Source organism: Heliangelus exortis, chromosome 16, assembly GCF_036169615.1.
Source record: "Heliangelus exortis chromosome 16, bHelExo1.hap1, whole genome shotgun sequence".
Lineage (NCBI taxonomy): Eukaryota > Metazoa > Chordata > Aves > Apodiformes > Trochilidae > Heliangelus > Heliangelus exortis.
Window position 1 is genome coordinate 11,722,554 of NC_092437.1, and position 21,024 is coordinate 11,743,577.

Below are 21,024 nucleotides of genomic sequence, written 5' to 3' on the forward strand. Positions count from 1 at the left end.
AGGACTGAGTCATGGCATCTGAACATCCCCATGACAAATTTTTTCTATCCCTCAGGTTTCACTCCTCACCTTCGTGCCCCATCCAGGGGACAGTGTGTGGTCACTCTTGCCTCCATTGCCAGAGAGCAGGAGAGGCAGGCTGGAGGAGCTGTGCTCACAGATCTGCAGCTTCCCTCATACTCCCTACGTTTTGTGCTGCTCCTGTAAGGTTATTGCAGTTCTGGCCCAGGCAGGGCTGAGGAGTTGGAGGCTTTGATACTACCCAGGAAAAAGGTCACCTTGGGGGTGGCTTATGGAGCCATCCCCAGGCAGGCCATCTGCCCAGAAGCATCAGTGCTGAGCTTCCCCTTTCCAGATGAGTCAGTGGAAGCTTGTGCCTCTCAAAGAGACCAGGCTGAGGACTGAAGGGTGGCTCTGCCTTATTTCATCTGGGGAAGGGACACAGGCTTCTTCAGAGCAGTGTCTGTGCAAGCAAAAAGTGGAGTTTTCCCTACCTGGAGTAGCTCTGCTTGTATTTGGGGTGGAATCGTGCTCCTGTGTCCTACACGGTGAAGATGCAACAAGTCCTGGGCTCTTGTGGGCACCAGCCTTGCTCGTGGGAGTGGATCCAGTCAGCAGCCGTGGGTGCTCAGCACATCCCAGAAATCCTGGTGCAAACCCCCATAACTTGGTGAAAAGTTTCCATAGAGGGCAAGAGGGAGCCCCAAGGAGGGGACTTAGTGGTGGTGATGGGCACAGTGGCAGCACTGGGAGGGAGGTGGCTCAGGCCAGGTGGGGCTGAGCATGAAATTGTCCCTGGGAGGCTGATGCCAGCAGAGTGGAAACTGCCAGCCTCTGCGTCCCTTGGTCTGTGCTGTGCTGGGAGCAGGAGCTGTGGTACCAGCATCCTGCTTCACTCACTCGGGGCATCACCTTTGGGTTTTTAGCTTGTATTTTCTTGCAGCTGAGAGCGAGCTGGAGAGATGTGCTGATGATACAGGATAGGCAGCTGCCAGCCCACAGCTACCTCTGTTTCTAGCATCAGGAGGATGCTTGTCAGCTCCCCAAGGCCACCTGCCTGAGGCTAAAGCTGGTGGAGCAGCAAAGTCTGGGTCAGCCTGGGGAGGGAGGCCCATGGCACCCTGTGGGAGCAGGGTGGTGTCTGGGCAGGGCTTTGCCTCCCTGCTCCAGCCCTTAACATGGGTGCATGGGATGGAGGAGGGAAGGATGGTTCCTCACCTCCTGTCCTCCCACTTGCAGAGCGAGGCAGCAGCTCAGCATCTCCTAATCTCCCTGCACATCTCCTCTAGCTTCCTCTGCACTTGATAAGGATTTTGGGTGAGGGGACAGGGGAGGGAGGAACTGGAGCTCGGAAGCCACAGGACACGTGGTTTGGAGGCACAGCAGTGGCAGCAGCAGCAGCAGCAGCCTGAGGCTTGGGCAGGAAATGTGGGTGCCTGCAGAACAGACCCACCAAGCAGCCCCTGGGTCCCTGCCTGCCCGTGGGGGTTCCTGGGCAGAGGTGTTGGCTGCCAGGGCAGTGTTGAAGCTCCCAGCTGAATTGTCCTGCTCCCCACTGATGGATGGAGGTTTTTGAGAGGTGAGCCAGGATCTGAGTTGGGGTTGAGGCTAATCCCAGTCATCCTGGCTAACTGGGAGCTCCCTGTTGTCCCAGCTCCAGCCAACTGAGCTATTTTTTCCCCAGCGTCTCCATTCCCAAGGTGCTCCCTGCATGGATGTTGCTGACCTCATGTGACTGTTGCTTCATAGCAAAATGCAGTGTCTTGGAGTGAAAATTGCTGATGCATGTAGCAGGTGAGATGAAGCAGATTGCTGGAGCAACCTGAGACACAACAGAGCCAGGTCTGCAGGGGAAAAGACTTTTACCTGCATCTTCTCCTGAGGGAAAAGTACTGGGGTGTTGCAGCCACAGGAGCAGTAGGTTTCAACAGACCCTTGAGCACCAGGGTGGCCGTGGCCCTCCTTGGGACAGTAGTTTTAGCTCCCAGAGGATGAGGGATTTGCTGGGGCAGAGGGTGTTGCTGGGTTAGTGTTTGTGTTGGCCTCTCGGGATGCCTCAGCCGTGCCTCCTGCCCTCTGAAAAAGCAGGAAGGTCAAATTAGAGGCTGGTTTCTTGTTGTCCTATCTGGATAAGCCATCTGTTAATGGCATGAGATTGTCCTTCAGAAACCTGATAGCGGGTGCAGAGCAGAGCTGATGGGAGGGGCAGCCGGGGGGGGGGGGGGGATGGAGGGAGGAGGATGCAGAGGCCCCGTCACTGCATATCTGTGCAGAGAGCTGTAACTCACCGTTACACCCTCTGCCCTAGCACCCTCTAGTAGGGGAAACTAGTGGGACTGTGAGGTTTGAACATCATCACTCTGAAAACCTGTACTAATGAGACACCCATGTCTTTCCCCTCCTGTTTCTGACAGGTTGGAGTCACCATTTTGCTTTTGGGCAGGGGGGTGTGAAGTGCAGGACCCCACATTTTCACCCTCATTGGAGGTGCAGTCTGTGCTTTGTACAAGCCACAGTCATTTTTTTGCAGCCTGGCCAAATCCCAGCTCAGGCAGTTACTGTCTGCCCCATCCCTCTGGCATTTCTGTGGAGGTTGGGAGATGGGGAAGGGTCTGTGCAGGGTCAGACACCCGGCTCCCCTGGAGCTCTGCAGGGCTTGATAAATAGTGATGGGGGTGCAGACTGCCAGGTGCTGACAGCTCTGGCCCCTCTCCAGCAAAGCACTTAGTGCACACTCGACCGTTCCCCCTGAAATCATGGGGGATTTTGGGTTGAATTTTTTTTTTGTGTGTGTGTGTGTGTCTGGGTGGTGTTGGGCTGGGCAGGGATGCTGGTGGGGGGATGAACCAGCTGGTCAACCCCAGCAGAAGGAAGTTGGCTGCAGTCCTCTTCCAGGCTCCTGCAGCTCCTGGTGTACCTAATGTGGGCCTGAATATCCATTTCAGGGAGCTTCCATTACAATATTAAGAGGGAGATTGCAGACTTTATTCTCCATCTTGTTGCATAATAGGTTTCTTGTATTTTTATCTGTACGCACATGAGTCATCTTTTTTTTTTCCTATTTCTCCCTTGGTAGCCTTTCCCTGGGGGCCTGACCATCCAGTTCCCCTTCCAGTGATGGGAAGCCTAGGGATGACCACAGGGGGAGCTCAGTGGGATCCACACTATTGAATAACAGGAAAATTGGAAAATTGTTTTGTTTTAAACACTTTTTTTTTTCTTTTTTTTTCTTTTTTTTTTTTTTTTTTTTTCCCCAGAGTGAGTAGCTTGGATATTTTGCTGCTGCCCTGGGGCAGGATCAGTCCATGTTGGCCAGCTGAGGACAAGTGGGGCTGTGAGTGACCATGTGGCTGTCACTGCACTGTGTGTGCCTGGGGAGATGTGATGCTCCAAGAGATGCTTGTCGAGGGGGTGGGTGTTTTTCTGGAGGCTGTCCTGTTAAATTCATCCTGAAATGTAGTCTGGGCTGAACCTTCTTTCTGTCAGCTGCTTTTTTTTTTTTTTCTTCTTGATTTTATTTAGTCAATTTTACATCTTTTGAAAAATCCTCTGGAGGTGGAGATTTAGCAACCCTTGAAGCCCAGCCCAGGGTGTCCTTATCCTTACACGTTACAACACCCAATCCTTCAGTGGTTAAATGAGGCTTGGACCAAGTTTCAGTTTTAAATAACTTAAAGGGTGGATCTGGTGTTCATGTAACCAGAGGGTAATTTGGTTTTGGGTGGCTTTTTTTTGTTGTTTTTTGTTTTTCTTAAATGGCGCGGGGGATGGATCTGGGGTCAGCTTTTTCTTTCTGATGCAACCCGCTCCTGCTGAAGGGAAGGCTTTTTGCCCAGAAATGTGACCATGTGCTTTTTTTAATTGCTGGAGGCAAGTTGAGGGCCGGGCCTTTCTGCTGGTGGTAGGCTGGAAGGAAGTTTTGGAGGCACAACCTGTTTGCACAGCTGTGGCATAGTCCAGTGTACAACGTGGAACCGTGTGAGGAGCTCAGAGCATCTCGGGGCTGCATGGGCTTTGCTGCCTCCTTCCCAGAGCCTCTCCTGGCTGCTGCCTTCATGCCTGCCTGGGAGGGCTGGAGGAGAGCCAGCTTGCTCCAGGCCTTCCATCTCATCTGCTGCTCCTCTGTCTCTGCTTGCTGCTGGTCCCTGCTCTGAGACAGCTCAGCCCTGTCAGAGTGCAGTGGGGTTTCTATTCCACCAGAGCTTCCCTCTGCCTCTGCCATGGCTGTGCCACCCAGTTCCTCCTCTTGTCACTGTCTGCATGGGGGTACGACTGGTCCTGTTCTGGCAGAAAGATGCTCAAGGGAGAACCTGGAGTGGGACAGGCAGGGGCTGGTGCAGGGAAGCAGCATTTTTGTATTTTCTGTGCTTCCTCCCCGGAGTAATTTCCTCACACTGCAAGGGAGCTGAGAACGTGGCTGAGTTGGTAGAGCCCGTGGGGTGCGAGGCTGCTCTGTGGCAAGGAGAGGGCTGAGCAAACCAAACCCTAACCCTCCTTCTCCCCAGCACACACGGGCATGTTTGGGAGGATGAGAGAGATGAGCAAGCAGCTGCAAGCAGGCGTGGGCTGGAGATTCCTGCCCTGCTCCCCGCGGGTGTGCGGCCCTCGCAGGGGGTGCCCTTCACCCTGGGAGTTCCCGGCCTGCCTCTTGTCTTTGATACCTGCCTGGTTTGCTCCAGGGCTCTCCCCGTTGCCTGGATTTTAGGTATGCAGGTTGTAACAATAGCTCTGCCTTACTCCTTACTTACTAACCCGCTGGTGCTCTGTGCAGTGAGGGGTGAAAGCAGGGCACAGCGTGCTGCTGCATCCCAAGGCAGCGTGATGCAAAGAGAGGCCATTAATGCTTTGGCTCCTTCCTTCAGTGGTTGTTGTAAAGTACCACAAAAACCCAGCTCGCCGGTTCCTTCCCACTGCATAGGGTAAGCCCTGCATCCTTCAAAGATAGGGTTGGTCTTCAGCCTTGCTGAGCATGTCCTGGATGAAAAGACCTTAACCATGATGTCGTTTTTTAAGGGCTAAAATAACTTGCTGTGTCACTAAGGATGTGGGCATGTGGACAGATTACCTTTGAGCTTCCAGCCATCTAAAGGGTACCTTTAAAAAGTTGTACCCTTGCTTGTTTTAGAGTCCTTGTCTGTCCTTCCTCTGCAGCCCCAGGGAATGGGGTCCTTCTGTCCTCTTGTCCTGAGTTGGTGAGCTTTGGAGGCTTATTGGAATGGTCAGAACCATCCCGCGTCAGGCAATGAGTAGGCTGCCATCACCTCCAGATGCACACCCATGGTGCTGCACGGTGTATCCTGCCAGGAGATGGTTCCATGTTCCTTGGGTAGGGTTTCTGAGTCTCCCTGAAGTCAAAGCCAGTGCCTGGCTTGCTGTGGGGCTCATGTGGAGCCAGCATCATCTCTCATGATGCAGTCGGCTGCTGCTGTGGGTGATGAGCAGGTCACATTTCTGTCTGGTTTTAAACTGCAGTAAATGGAACTGAAAGGCGAGCTGATCCACACTGAGTGCAGTAAGTGGAGTTTAATTGGGATGAATTACACGCCAGGTTTGCAGTAATCTCCGTCCCACATTGCTCAGAAGCATCATCTGCTTTGGAAACGTGACTCAGAAATGTTATTTGATTCCCCAGAGCATGTAAGAAACTGTTTTTCCAGGAAGCAAAGATTGTTGGATTTGTGTGGGGTTTTTGGTTTCTTTGGTTTGTTTTTTTTTTGTTGTTGTTTTTTGTTTTGGGTTTTTGTTGTTGTTGTTGTTGTTGCTGTGATTATTTTCTCTTTGTTTTATGAAAATGAGAGTCCTTTCCCAAAATGTACTCCAGGGAGGGAGCCTGTGTGATGCTGCCTTACCAGGGTCTCTTCGGCTTCTTCTCGCTTGGCTTCTTCTCTTCATCCTGTGCCATCAGTGGTGGCAGGAGGGGACTGGAAGGCTGTTGTGATGGTCACTTGTGGCCTGCATGTAGTGAGTCCTGCTGCAAGACAGCACCTCCAGCACCTGTCTGCTGTCCTTGGATGTCTGGCAGCAATTCCTGGGCTGGGGTGGCCGTCCCATCCCTGTTTCCAGCGTAGTCAGGGAAATGCAATGTGCTCTTCAGAACCTGTTTCCTCCATGCCATAGGCATGCCTGGTGCCACGCTGGACCTGCACCATCTGGGTGGTAATCCAGGTCTTCACATCACTAAAACTTCTCCTTCCTTCTCCTCCACCTTTATGGGAATTTCAGCGTTATTTTCTCAACTCCCCTTTTGTTTTCCTCTTCTCTTAGTGGATATTCGTGAAATCAAAGAGATTCGTCCAGGAAAAAACTCGCGGGATTTTGACCGGTACCAGGAGGATCCGTGTTTCCGACTGGATCAGTCTCACTGCTTCGTTGTCCTCTATGGCACAGAATTCCGTCTGAAGACCCTCAGCTTGCAAGGTAAAGCACTCGTGGCCCTGGGGCTGTGCCAGGGCAGCGTTGGGCAGGCATCTCATCACCCTGGGACCCAAACTTCTGATGCATCCTTCCACAAGTGATCTGGACCACATCCCTGGGCAGATGGTATTTCCACCATAGCAAAGGTGTCTTTGGAAGAAGGTGACACCAGTTCTCTGAAGGGTACATAATTCAACCCCTAGTGAAGTCAGTTAATTTGCCCTGTACACCTAAAATTTGGCTAAACCAAAGCCCCTAGGTCAAATGTGGGCTTGAAATCAAGTATTTTATCTCAGCTTGGCATCTTGGTGTTTTATCAGCTGTGTTGTGGTAACCAGCCCCGTGCCTGAAGTGGTAAAATCTCCCTGCCTTCTGCTTTGCAATTCTGAGCAAGAAAACACTGCTGGTGGCAAACGAAGGCTCAGTACCCTGAGGCGTTGATCTCAGCTTTGTCTGTTGATTTAAGCTGGACTTGTAGCACCCAGCTTTATGTTTTGCTATTGGAAGAGAGGAGGTTTGTGCTGGTGAGTCTCCTGTTGAGATGGGGGACAGGTTTGTAATCACTGGCTGCAGTTCATCTGGCAGATGAGATCTTTTCCTGCTAGCAGGATGCAGTCTTGTGTCTTGTTTAAACCCATGCAGAGGAGCACTGATGGAGGCAATCGCGTTGGCTCCTTAACATGGTGGTGAATCTGCCTTCTGTGGGACAGTGGGGACACTGTGGGATAGTGCTGTGGGACACAGGGACAGAAACAGCACTTCTGCCCTCAGAAAAGATGGAGGTGCAGGCAGGGAGGTTATGGAGGAGCTGACAGATGTAGATGCTGGTTTGTCACCCAGGCCAGGCAGAGCTTGGGCACTGGAGGGAGGTGAGAGTGTGACATGCTGGGGCAGGGGGTGCAGCCATCCATGGACACCCCATGGGAGGGGAGCAGAAGCTTGGTGGGGAGAGGAGTTGGCCAGAGCATCTGCAGTTATCAGAAAGGAGATGAAGGAAGGAATCAGGGATGTAAGATGCTTGGGATAGTCTGAAGAGGTTTAGGTTGGTGAGCAGCTTCTGTGTCCCTCCCTCCCATTTCTCCTGTGCACTTTTCCCCAGCCACTTCCGAGGATGAAGTCAACATGTGGATCAAGGGGCTGAACTGGCTGGTGGCAGACACACTAAGGGCTCCCACCCCCCTGCAGATCGAAAGGTGAGGAACTTGTCCTTGTCCTGCACTTGCTTTCTTTGACAGCAAAAGGTGTGCACAGTGACAGCACCTCATCCCTCTGAGTTGTGCAGACCTGGCACTGATGCCTCCTCCATGCTGCATCATCTCTGACCAGAGTTTGGTCTCCCGTGTGTGGAGGGAAAAGAATTACCACCAACCAGATGGGTTTATGCATGCATGGCCTGCATCATTTGTACCATTCCAGTGTAGCATGCAGAAGGGAACACCTTTGGTATTTTTTTTTTTTTGGTCTTATTTATGGGCTCACTTTCAGGCAGAGATGTTTTTCAAGCAGGTCTGCTGCCTCCAGAGGGAAAACAGAGCCAAGGAGGGAAGGAGGGCTGGGGGAGTTGACAGCATGGCATAGGGCATCTTCCAGAGACAGGAGCAAACCTGATGGGCTGGTTGTTGAGGAGCTGGGGCTCAGTGTGTCTGTGTTTGTGCCTCTCTGCTCAGGTGGCTCCGGAAGCAGTTCTACTCCCTGGATCGCAACCGGGAGGACAGGTAAGGAGAGAGGAACCCCTGGTCTGCCCAGGTCTGCACATCCATAGGAGGGGTTGAGCTGGGAAGGGTTACCTTTGATTTGAAACTCCAGCCTTTGCTTTGTATTTCTTGTTGGGTTCTTAAGGTTTTTAATTTTTTCCAGATTTCTGAAGATCCTTCATTTAAGTCCCAATACTTCCCTGGCAGATTTTCACTGCATTAACAAAAACATCAAAAAAATGTCATATATCCCTACCCCATTTCCTAGCTGTTTAGACCCAATAGCACCTTTAGAGCCCATAGCTGGCATCACCCAAAAAAGCAGACACCAAAGAAGCAACAAGTGGCTGTGGCCACCCTGTCAAGGCTGAACTGGGTTGTGTTTCTTACTCTCTACCCTATTTAGTTTTCCTCTGAGGTTTGTGAGGCCCTGGAGCATCCTCCTGCTTGACCTCGAGGCTGATGGGCTGTAGCAGGGCCCTTGCTTGTGGGGTTTTTGGGTGAATGCTTAGTGATGTCCTAGCAGGTGAAATGTCACATTTGGACCTGTCATGAAGAGATAAGGGAGGGGAATTGGGTTGTGATCCATCATAAGGAGATAAGGGGAAGGATGGTTCCCTGTTGAGGGGCAAAGCTCCATGATGTTCTGTTTTCTGCTGCTGCCATCACCTCCTTTCCCTGGCCACATGCTGGCTGCATCTTCTCTTCCTGGGTGCTGCTGTTTGCCCCCTTTCCTTCCTGGGACACACTTTTCCCCCATGATGTGAACTGAGCCCATTATTGTTCCAGCATTGATTTCCACATTATCCCTGGGGTAGGGGTGTTCCTCCCAGGTGCTGGAGCCATCACCCACACATCAGCCCATGGCCTCCAGCTATGGTGGAGCCCCTGGGGAGCCCCATCTGCCCCCTCTGTGTGCTCAGGTGCCCGAGCAGGGCTCACTGCAAAGCACTGAGCGGATCTGAGAGCTCCAGAGCATCCTCCTCTGGGGTGATCACCATCAGACAGGTCGGTCCTATGCATGACAGGGGGAAAAATCACATCTCAGTATTTATCAGGAGAAACAGCAGGTCCTCTCATCCCTCTTTGGTCCCTTCTACTGTGTCTCTCCCTGCTCTGGGACAGACAGACAGCCACAGGTTAAATTTAACCCAGCTCAGGAGACTGCATTGGGGAAATCCAACTGTGTTGGGCACTTTTGCCTTTGCAATCATTTATATTGTGGCGTGGTGAGAGCCCTGTTGGGTGCACAGGGATTTTGTGAAGGGAGGGATCAACCTTCAGGGAGGTGGAGAGGGAAGGAGAGGAGTCTTCAATCTGTTGCAGCTGCTCTGCAAATGCCACACACCTTTCAAACCCAGGCTTGGGTTTTATATCCAGCGTACTGGTTTTCAGCAGAGACTGGGCATAATATTTCCTACTTCAGCAATGGAGAGCACTGAGGATGGTGCAGTAGAGGTTTGGGGTTGAATGCAGTAGAAATGGAAAAAAAATGGTTCTTTTTCTCATCTGGTTATACAATAAAACGGATGAAATGGCATCTGGACAGGACAAAAGAGTTGCACGGATAGATTTGCCTGCCCAAGGCATGGTCAGTGGAGCTGAAAGCCAGCCTGTTGCATCTCTCTTGTTGTTCTTCTTAATACTGCCTTTCTATTAACATTTAAAATGAGGGCAGCAAAAATACAATATATTCCTTACTTCCCCAAGGGGAGAAGTTTCAGTGTGAACCACTTCATTAGAATTGCTGCTGCTCCAGTCCAGGCAGTGAAAGGAGTAAAACAGCATTACAGGGGAATGTGGAAAGATTTTGGGTCTCCCCATTTTTCAACCATCTGTGTGTTTTCTGCAAAGTAGAGGCAACACGTACAGGGCATGTACACCCTTGGGTGAAATCTTTGCCTTTATGAGGTGTTTCAGCATTAACTTCAGTGTTGCTTTTGCTTTGCAGCCTGGAAATAGGTTTGAAAAGGGTTCAGCAAGTTTTGTTTGCAAACCATCCTTGGGCCTTTCCAAAATGGGCAACTTTTTGTCTGCTAAAGAAATCATTCCCAACATTTGTGTACCTCATGCTCACCCCATGCCCCATCCTCATGCTCTGGTTCCCTTTCTGCCTTCTCCCAGCTGGGTGCCTGTGCAGACCTTCCAGCACACTGGCAGATGTTGGCTGTTTTCACTGGCTGCTGGGCCTTTGGGTATTTGTTTTTCCAAGGGAGGTTAGGTGAAAAGAGGAGGATAACAGGATGCTGGTTTGTTGGGGTTTTTTTTCCTAACTGTGGTGGAGGAGACTGTTTCACCTCTGGCTAGGAGAGCTGCCCATGGCTGGGGGCAGAGGAGGCCAAGGGGGAAAATGTTTTCATCCCCTGTGAGAGGGCTGGCTCTGTCCTTTGCCTGTTTTTCATGAAACCTTAAAAAGCTTCCGTGGAACAAATTAGTTTATTTACTTGATTTTTACTTTCTAGTCTCAAAATATTACCACGCTTTTTATCCAAGGCCTCCAACGCTTTGACAGTATTAATAACACAGTAAATAAAATCCTTCCATATTCCATCCTCCTACTGAAGCAGAGGGAGAAATTCTGGTCACAGCTTTTCCAGAGCTTGCTCTCAGCTCTCCTGGTGCTGTCACATTGCTGAGCAGTGCTGTGGTCCCACACCTCCCTCTGAACGTGCCCAGCATCTCCAGAGCCAGGCACTGGCTCCAGTGGGTCTCCAGCCTTGATTCTTGCTCCTGCTGCAGCCCCTCCTGTTTTTTTTTTTCAAGAGCTTTTTTGCTATCTCACCCTCTCACCAGGGGAGGATTGCTGCTGGCCAGCCCTGGGGACTTTGGGTGGTCCAGGAAGGGGTCCCATGAGACCTGCTGCAACTTGTGGCCCTTGATGTATGGGGCATCCCTCACCAGCCATCACTGCACTCCTGGTGGGCCCCCCCCACATCACCCCATTTCCCTGTCACCCAGGACCCCGTAGCTGGGACCTCCTACCCTGAGGGACAGCACCCTGCACATGGCTATGGATGCTGGGGGGTGTTGACCTCACCCTGGTCCACAGGGGTCATTTCTCATGACTTGGGAGATGGAGGTGAAGGGGAAGATACCAGAGGTGATGTCCTGGGGCTGCTGCTGGCTCTGTAGCCAACACAGCCAGGAGGGAAAGGGAGGTGGGTGCCATTGGCAAGGGCATTGCCTGCTCTGTCCTCAGCCATGGCCACGGGAGCAAGGCCAGGTCCTGCTCCATCCCTGGGTGCATCCTGGCCCCCTGCACCCCTGAGCCCATGGACAAAAGCTCTCTGTGTGCCCCCAGGGCTGTGGCAGCCCTGACCTCTGCACTGCCTGACACCAGATGATTTCTTCCTCTCCTTGGGGCTCCCTCTATCCCTCTGTGTCATTTGAGATCACCCCATTTCCAGGGAAAATGAGATGTGGGTGATGCTGACCCAGGTGTGGTGGCAGCACTCGACATCTCCTCTGCCACGTTGGTGTTTGCTCCCCAGAGCTGTGAGTGCTCCCCATTGCTGCCCTGGGCTTGGCAGGATGGGGGGCACCCTGGAGGGTCTTGGGCCCCCACTTTCTTGGCAGGAGGGGTAAAAAGCAGCATCTGTGATCACTGGGGCAGATTCAGAGGACTTGCTTTTAAGGCAAGAGCTGCCAGAAAATGATTACACAGACCTCTTAGCTTCTTAAATCCTGCAGATGGGAGACATCCACATTTTTTCTTGCTGCAGGGCCATTCCCCCATGGGGCAATGACACCAGAGCAGGCAGGGATGGCCCAGGGCTCCTTACTGCCTGTCCCTGCCTCCACGGTGTGGGATGCCCCCAGGCTGGCACTGGAGCCTTCCCCATTCCAGGAACCACCCTGTTGGTCTGTGAAGGTCTGGGGGGGTGGGGGTGTTGGTGGTTCCTGTGACAGTGGTGGGGGGAGCACAGATGGGCACAACGTGGCAGTGCTGTGCCTGTGGCTAGAGGCTGAAAATGGCCTTTTCCTCTCTTTAGGATAAAATTAGCAGGGTCTAAACCACTTGCAGAGCCTGCCCTCCTCCAGCACAGGCCAAGGAGTGGGTTTTGGAAGGGTTTTGATCACCCAATGTCCATATTGGGGCATAGATACTTGGAAAATGCATCTCCATGGCCATTCCAATAAAGGGAGGGGCATACATGCCTGTTGCAGCATCAAATCCCATGGGATGAGTGTGTTGGGACTCACCCTGCAGCACTGGGATCTTGCAGGAGCAGTGTTTTCAATTCCAATCGGGATGCAAGGGTCTCTGCTCCCCACATACAGCACAGATGGAGAGCTGGAAAACTTCCTTGTGTTCTCCCTTTGTTCCCAACCCTGCCATCCTTCTGGGGTTCCCCATCCCTCCTCGTGTGGTGTGCCCCTCAGTGTGAGACCCCTCCATCCCAGAGTCACTGAATGTGTATCCTCTCTTTCCTCTGACGAGCCAGGATCTCTGCCAAGGATCTGAAGAACATGTTGTCTCAGGTCAACTACCGGGTCCCCAGCATGAGGTTCCTGCGGGAGAGACTCACGGTGAGTGGGTGACCCCTCCACTCCCCTCATTTCAGGCCGGGGACCCCCAGCAGCCTGTTGCCTGCATTTGAGCGAAACCTGGTGGTGGTTGAACTCCCACGGGGTGTTTGCATATTGCAACAGCTCCCAGCCTTTCCCGGGAGGGCCCCCACCCACGGTGGTGACTGAAGAGGTGCCAGCACCCACTGAGTGCCGCACCCTGACCCGTTTGTGGCCAGCACCCTCTCCTCTCCTCGCCTCACCCTGCCTGCCCCGTGCCCCACATTGCTCCTGGCTCTGGGCTGGGGTTTTGCCCCGCTGGGGTAGAGTGCAGGAGGAGAGGAAATGAATCCCATCCCTGGTTTGCATCCCACTGCAGACCCAGGAATGAAGGCTCATCTAGGGATGACCAACCCTTTTCACCTGGCTGAAGGGCAGAGTGTCCAAAGGGGAGCACAGACTTTGGGTCTTGCAGTTTCCAGACTTCAGTTGTTCTCTGCAAACAAAGATTAAAATGATCCTTTTGTAATGACAAATTCATTAAACAATGATGCTTTTTAATCAGCTCTGATGCCTTTATGGGGGTGGGCTTGGGGAATCACTCAACCAGGTTTAGGATATGCCTGTGTCCTGGACACCATGGGTCCCACCAGCCCCAGCAGAGATGAGTATAGTCTGGCCAGGCTTTGCCCTTTCCCTCCTCCTTTTCCTCTGGAATCCTGGTGAGGGGAGACACTTCTTCAGCCTTTCAGAGTTGTCTGTGGGCCCTGTAAAACCTGGGTTGTTTGGGTTTGGTTTTTTTTTGACACAGGATGTGGAGCAAAGGAATGGGGATATCACATATGGACAGTTTGCACAGCTCTACCGCAGCCTGATGTTCAGTGCCCAGAAAATGGTAAGAACTGAATTCTCCAGGGCTGGGAAGGTGAGCAGAGAACAGATTTGGGAGGGGGCATTGGCATTCCCTCTTAATTGCCTTTTTAACCCTGCTGCCCTCAGCTAATAGTTCTTGTCTCTTCCTTCTTGGCTAGGGGTGAGAGGGAGTAAAACGGTTGTGGTTTTAGGCTGGTGAGCTGCGTGCTTCTGGGGCTGGGGGAGGCTGTGGCTGGAGGAAAACAGAGCTGCACAGTGCTGTCCCCTTCATGAGCAGCCTGTGCTTCCACATGTGCCAGTGAGACTGAGTGCAAACCTAATGCTTGTGCTTCTTCTTTTGCAGATGGATGTCCCGTTCCTAGAAAGGTGGATAACTCTCTGTATTTGCTGGGGAAAGGGCTGTTCTCTTTTGCTCTGTAACATGCTTTGGTGCCTGCACACCTCCTGCTTGCCACCGTGCTGCTTGCATTGTTGCACTCTGAATATGCATCTTTACTGTAGACTCTTCAGCTCCAATCAGTGAGGGCTCTCTTCCTCCCAGACATCCCCTCCGAAAACGGTCAGTTGGTTTATGTGGAAATAGCCATCTCCCAAAGGTTTCCCCCATGGCTGCATGATGCCAGGGGCTGTGCAGGCTGGGTGCAGTGTCCTCCCTGCCACAGAGCCTGTGGTGCCACTGCCAGCTGTACCCTTCCCTACCCTGTGCTCAGTCTGGCCGTGGTTAAAAGAGCTTGAATTTAGACAGGGAAGTTAAAGAGTGAGAGACTTGTTAACTTATCCAGGTAACTCCGTATGGTTTCCTCTCTTTTCCTACAACCATAGAAAAGAGAGATGGCAGGGACCTCAGCAGACCCTCTGATTCGTTCCTCTGCCTGGGGCAGTCAGTACTGCCCTTGGCTATTTCTGGGTTTTTTGGTGTTTGTCCCTGGCACGGCCCTTGGCTGCCCATTGCATCTTGCTCCAGTCATGAACAAGTCTTTAGAGATGATCAGCTACAAAGAATTCCCTCCATTCCTTGCCCTGTCTCTTTGAGTCCATGTCCCCTGGATACCTGTCTTGACTACAGCCACCCTTGGACTGCCCTGCATCTATTTAGTTCTTTTCACTCTTGTACACACCAGATTTTTTATTTTTTTTTTTGTACAAATCAGTTTCTCTAATGATTTTCACTGCCCTTCCCTGGGCAGTAAAACAGAGTTTCACATTGTCGTGGCTCTGAGATGTGGACATGTAATCTCAGCTGCTGTCTGTTTTGCTTTCATGCCCTCCTCATCTCTCTCTGCTCATCCTGCTCTGCTCTTGCAGCACTGCTTGCTCAGGGCACATCTTGCTTGCATGTGCCATGGTGGTTGCAGTTGGTGTCTCATATGATGGTCATGATGTGCTCATGAGTGACCGAAGCTTCTCTCTGCTTTTCAGGGGTACAGAAAGGTCTGAGCACTTCAGGGTGTCACTGCTGGAGTTCCAGAAGTTCTTGCTGGAGTACCAGAGGGTGAGCTCAACACAGGCCCAGGGGAGAGATCTGGTACTCCAAGGGGAGGCTTGCCATGGAGCTGGGATGATGTGGTCATGGGATGCTCTGATGAGCACAACCAGAAACCTGAGTGCATCCTTTCTGGAGCAGGAGGTGATGCAGGGGAAGTGCTGGTGAGGGTAAACCTGGCCTCAGCCATGCATCCTGGTCGGGAAAGGGACCAAGAGCAGAAAAGCTGAGAGCAGTGGAGGTACCAGGTGGGAGGAGCTGATCAGTGGAGATCTACTCAGACCCTGTAACCTTGGCTTGGAAGGTTCATTGCAGCTAAAGTGTCATAGTCCATCCTGTCTGCTCAGGAGGTCTCAGCAGACAGTTACTTTGATTGTTGACCTTTCCATTTAAAAGCACTCTTGGGTCATTCAGCAAGCACAGCACACACTCTCGGACACGCGTGCAGGTGCAAACACCACATTTGACCCTTTTATTTCAACTCTTGCCAGGCTCCTGTCCTGTTACTGATCTCCTCCAAGAGGACAGGGATGGCTCATGAAAACACAGCCATTCCTCCTGTGAGAGCATGGGGCCTCCTGCTTGGCACCATCCTCCCCATCTCCCCCCACCACCTCCCTGCCCGTGCTCTGGGGAGTTAACCAGTGCAGAGGTGGCTGTGCTTGGTGAAAAGAGCATAGTGGTGAAAAGTGGCCTGGTGAAAGAGACCCAGGGGGAGTAGAAGGAATCTGAGCTGGTTTCTGCTGCTGAAGGGGGAGAGCTGGCAGATGTGAGCAAGGGAGCTATCAGAGAGAAAAATGCATGGCATGGAGAACATGAAGACCACTTAGAAAGAGGGCAGCTTCCTGCAGTTGTGTGTTATCCAGCATTTGTGCTGACAGTGGAATTCCTGGCAGTGATGGTCTTGCATTAAAAGCTGCCTCCTTGGTGGTTAAAGCTTCTAGATGGATGAGCTGCACATGGTTCTGAATGATACTTTGTGAAATGTTTGCTTTTTTTTTTATGTCTCTCTTGGTGTTTGCAGGAGCTCTGGGCTGCAGATACCCTTCAGGTACAGGAATTCATGTTCAACTTTCTGAGAGACCCTTTGAGGGAGATTGATGAGCCTTATTTCTCCTTGGATGAAGTAAGAAACCTCAAACACTCGTGTGTATGGAGTGGGGTGGAGTAGGGTGTGATGCCCTGAGCATGATGTGTGCTGCAGTGTGAAAGCTCTGCTGTCTGTGTCCTCTCTGTGGGGTGACAGTGCTTAAAGGATCACAGATCCTGTAAGCTGCATTGCAATAGGAGATGGATGTGGTGGGTCACCACGTTGCACAAGAGCTGATTGGCAAAGGGAATGACTTCTGGGCTTTCTTCTTGTGCTGAATGTGTGCAGCTGTGAGTACTCATCAGGCAGTTCATTTGGAGGAGGAACAGAGCTGCATTTGGCCTAATGCCCTTCTGAGGCATGGAAGGATCTTTTCAAAGCAAGAGCTAAAAACAACTGGAGATGACCTTGTCACTGTCAGTCTGGGCTATCTCCCACGCAAAGGTCCCTTGGCTCGTGGCCTTAGTGAGCTATTGGCTGCCTTGTAAATCACAAAATAAAATGTGGAGCAATTCATTTGTCTCCAGTTGGGTTCAAGTATTTGTGCCCAGATACCTGGCACACTCAGAGGATGGGTGGCCATGCCTAAGCTATGGTTACATGCTGGCTCATGTAGCTTGTGTGCTGTCTTGGCTGCCTCTGGTCAGTCTGTGCTGAGCTATGAAAAGAGTTGGCACCTGCTGGCACAGAGGGTGAGATGTGTGTGTAGCTAAACCACAGCACCCATCATTAACACATCTCTGTTTCTTCCTGAGCAGTTTCTCACCTTCCTGTTTTCCAAAGAGAACAGCATCTGGAACTCTCAACTGGACATGGTGTGTCCGGAGAACATGAACAACCCCCTCTCCCATTACTGGATCTCCTCCTCACACAACACGTAAGGACTTAGGGATGGCTCTCTCCATCCACCTGCTCCCAGTGTCCTCTTGTCCAGGGCCAGGCTGGGATTCTCCTGATTCTGCCTGAGCCCAGTGATGGGTCAAGTAGACTTTTCCAGGCTGGGGTCAGTATATCAAACTGTAATTTTGGTGCCCCAGTCTTCTATCCATCAATGTTTAACCATCAGGGTTTTCCTCTGGTTCTGTCAGCCACACACATCTCCACAGACTGGGCTTTCAGGCCCTGGACTGTCACTGGCCATTTCTTACCATTAGCAGTGTCATCTTCCACAGCTTCTGAGGACAGGTGTGATAAAATGCTGGCCATTTGCCTTTTCTTCTGCCAGAAGAATCTTGCAGGAGCTGCTTTCTTTGCAGACAGGCTCTGTCTGTGCTCTCCATTCATGGGATGCAGTGGCAGCACCTTGGCCCAAATTTAAAGGACCAAAAGCCCTGGAGAGCAGGCAGCAAGCTCCTGTCTGCCTGCAGGAGCTGGTCTAACCCTGCCCTGGGGCTGCTTCTGCTTGCTACAGGAGGCTCTTTGTGGCACCAAAGCCAGTATCACTCTTTGAGTCTTATCTCAAGAGCCAGCAGCAAGGCCGGACCTCAAGATCTCGCAGCCCCTGCAGCAGAGCTTGAGCCCTGGGGAGGACGGAAGGTCCAGGAGGATGTCACTGTCCCCATTCCTTGCGTGCCAGAGGCAGGGTTGCCATGTCCCAGCAGACATCTGTGTCCACCATGAGCCTGTGACTTTGCTGATGTCTTCTCTCACCTGCAAGGTACCTGACGGGGGATCAGTTCTCGAGCGAGTCCTCGCTGGAGGCGTACGCCCGCTGCCTGCGCATGGGCTGCCGCTGCATTGAACGTGAGTACCCCGGGACACAGCCCCTGTCACCATCGTCGTGATAGTTCCTGGGGGTCAGGAATGGCTTTGTTTGCAGGGCTGAGGTTGATGTGACAGTTGTCAGCCTGACTGCCAGCTGAGGTTATTGGATTTGTGGGCCTGGGGGCTTTTCGGTCGTGAGTTTTCGGTCCCTCGGGAAGATCTGGGCTGTCACCTGACTCCTTTATTGCCATCCTGCATGGTTCCCAGCAGTGCTTAGTTCATTCTGTCACATGGCCACATCTCACCCATTTTCCAGCCTTTGGACTAAATTTCCCATCTGGGTCTCTTTCAGTGGATTGCTGGGATGGTCCCGATGGCATGCCAGTCATCTACCATGGACACACCTTAACCACCAAGATCAAGTTCTCTGATGTCTTGGTCACTATCAAGGAGCATGCCTTTGTCACCTCTGAGTGAGTACAGCTGGGACCTGGACTTAAGCTAGCAGAGCTGCCAGGAGGGCAAAGAGAGGGTAGTCAAGGCTGTAGAAAAGTGAAGCCCACCTTTATCCAGAGGTCTTGCACAAGACCACTCATCTGCAATTTGGTGAAATCATGTTGTTGTGGCTCCCAGCCAAATGGAGATTTCTACCAGAAAAAAGTTGTGGGAGGGAAGGCTTTGGGTAAAGCTCAGTAGTCTGACAGTTCTTCTCCACATTCTGCATTGCCAGCAGTTGTGGGGATGCCTTGCTGTAGGTGAATACTCAAACCAGATTGCTGTCTATTCAAACTGTTCTTTGAGGGCACAGAGGGCAGGTTTTGAAATGGAGCTCAGAGGGCCTTAGTTCCATCCAGGCACTGTGCTGGTTTTGATAGCTCTTTTTCTTCTCCCAGTTTCCCTGTCATTCTGTCCATTGAGGATCACTGCAGCATTGCTCAGCAGAGGAACATGGCTCAGAATTTCAAGAAGGTCTTTGGTGATATGCTGTTGACCAAACCAGTAGATATTTCTGCAGATGGCCTTCCATCTCCAAACCAGCTCAAGAGGAAAATTCTTATCAAGGTGAACTCCCTTTCCCAGCACTACTCCTGAGTGGAGAGAAGGGGGCAGAGGGGTGAGGGTGTTTGGACCAAGGGCGGATGCTTTCCTCTGGGATGGGTTGGTTGGCAGGGCAAGGTTGGAAGTGGAGATCTGATGCCAAAAAGAAATAGAGACAAAGAATTCTCTTACTTCAGAGGAGCTGCTGGGAAATGAGCTCAGCAACTGGATGCTGCCTTTTTTGAGACCTTGGGGGATATTGATACTTCTGCTGCAGGAATTGCCTCTGGGAATAAAGGGTGGGATTTCAGTGCCATTTGGTGATCTCTGTGGAGTAGGTCTTACCTTGGCCCCTTTAGTCTGGAGGACCTTGGAGATGTAGGGTTGAAATCCAAGCTGCTTTTTGGGTGCCTGCTCTCCTCAAGGTGCCTGACCCACTCCCATCCCACAGCACAAGAAGCTGGCAGAGGGCAGTGCCTATGAAGAGTTACCCACATCTGTAATGTATTCAGAGAATGACATCAGCAACTCCATCAAGAACGGGATCCTCTACCTGGAAGACCCCATCAATCACGTACGTCTCTGCACCACTGCCACCCTGGCCCAGCCCTGTGGGCTCTGTCAGTGACTCTGTAAGGCTGGAGGGATGCTGGAAGGAAGGGCTGTGATGCAAAGGACCTAAGAGGCCCTTGGTCTGTGCTGTTTCTCAGGGGTCTCCAAAGGCTGGGGGAGGTTTTATGCTGGCTCTCTCCTGTGCTCTTCCCTAGGCATCTCCTGTTGGCCCTTGTTAGAGGCAGAAGGCTGAGCTAGAGGGAGCTCTGGGCTGAGGCACTGCAGCTGCTCTTGTGTAATCTGGTGCTGCAGTAAGTTCCAGCCATGGCCTGCGGTTCTAGACCTGCCTCCTACCAAGTGCCCATGCACTTAACACACCCAAAGGAGCATTCTGCTTTGTAGGGTACTGAGCGTTCATTCCACGGTGTGCCTTCCCTTACACACTGCCCACTGCTTCAGCTGCTTGGCTTTGCTGGGGCTCTGCCAGGCAAAGGCACGGGTTTGGCAAATAGGAAGGTGCAGTGGTGAAACCACCTCTGACATCTCTGGTAGCCCTCGTGCTGAATCCATGCAGAGTGTTTTCTGTTGGCATCAATTTGCTCTTCATTTGGTCACCTCCTTCGAGTACATGCTGGGGTGTCTGCAGTGTGACCTGCAGTTGCTTGGTGTGTAAAACCTGTCACATGCTGGTTTTTTGCTACTGATAAATCTGTGCTTCGGATCTGGGGATGTCTTGGGAGCTCCTGTGACTCCTCTGAAATCAGTGTGCTGGTGACTCCCCTTCACAAACCTGATCCCCCCCCTTCACTGCTTGTGCTGACCAGGAAGAAATGATCCCATGGATGGGTGGTGGGCCAGCTTGGTGCTTCCTATGGGGGTCTCTTTGCCCAGAGTTTGTTTCCTTGCAGGAGTGGAACCCACATTACTTTGTCCTGACCAGCAGCAAGATCTATTACTCTGGGGAGACAACCAATGACCAAGGAAATGAGGATGAAGAAGAGCAAAAGGAGGTGAGGGCTCCCTTGTGTGACTCCAGGGGAGTTGTTCCCCTGGAGGAAGGACTTGGCTACCCAAGGGGCTGAGCCCCTCTGTGCCATCTGCCTTTAGAGGGAGATCCTGTGGTGGGGTGAGAGGCTCCCCACTCCTGGTTGTCAGTCCGCTGAGCAGAGCAGAGTCCAGCCCCACGAGCCTGCCCTCAGTAACCCACACTGGTGGCTTTTCCCCCTGCCAGGTGAGCAACAGCACGGAGCTTCACTCCACAGAGAAGTGGTTCCATGGGAAGCTGGGAGCAGGCCGGGATGGGCGGCACATCGCGGAGCGGCTGCTGACCGAGTACTGCATCGAGACCGGAGCCCCCGATGGCTCCTTCCTCGTCAGAGAGAGCGAGACCTTTGTTGGAGATTACACCCTCTCCTTCTGGTGAGGACCACAGGCACCAGCCCGCTGCTCTGTGTCTCTCCTGGGGCAGACCTCATCTTGACTCCATCTTCAGTAGTGGGGTCCCATTCCTCAGTGGGCCACAAGCAGGTTTTTCCCCTTGTTCTGCACCTCAGCATCGTATCAACTCACTGTGCCGGTGCAGAAGGGTTGGGTTCCTCTGGACCGTTGCATGAAAGGTCTCTTGTGGGGCAGAAATGCTTCATCCAGCCTAGAGCTGATGCAAAATA

At 52.2% G+C, this 21,024-nt stretch overlaps 1 protein-coding gene across 2 annotated transcripts in view; it reads left to right on the plus strand.

Annotated features, from left to right (window-relative positions):
- The window catches only part of PLCG1 (phospholipase C gamma 1), a 41,114-nt gene that overhangs the window by 9,647 nt on the left and 10,443 nt on the right, over positions 1 to 21,024 (plus strand). For both annotated transcript variants that reach the window (XM_071759529.1, XM_071759530.1), the window contains exons 2-16: positions 6,265 to 6,417; positions 7,514 to 7,607; positions 8,082 to 8,129; positions 12,554 to 12,638; positions 13,429 to 13,512; positions 13,834 to 13,856; positions 14,910 to 14,982; positions 15,998 to 16,099; positions 16,822 to 16,940; positions 17,721 to 17,806; positions 18,120 to 18,240; positions 18,661 to 18,829; positions 19,257 to 19,379; positions 20,266 to 20,367; positions 20,589 to 20,776. In XM_071759529.1, the coding sequence (XP_071615630.1) occupies positions 6,265 to 6,417; positions 7,514 to 7,607; positions 8,082 to 8,129; positions 12,554 to 12,638; positions 13,429 to 13,512; positions 13,834 to 13,856; positions 14,910 to 14,982; positions 15,998 to 16,099; positions 16,822 to 16,940; positions 17,721 to 17,806; positions 18,120 to 18,240; positions 18,661 to 18,829; positions 19,257 to 19,379; positions 20,266 to 20,367; positions 20,589 to 20,776 (1,570 nt within the window). The remainder of the gene's footprint in view (positions 1 to 6,264; positions 6,418 to 7,513; positions 7,608 to 8,081; positions 8,130 to 12,553; positions 12,639 to 13,428; positions 13,513 to 13,833; positions 13,857 to 14,909; positions 14,983 to 15,997; positions 16,100 to 16,821; positions 16,941 to 17,720; positions 17,807 to 18,119; positions 18,241 to 18,660; positions 18,830 to 19,256; positions 19,380 to 20,265; positions 20,368 to 20,588; positions 20,777 to 21,024) is intronic.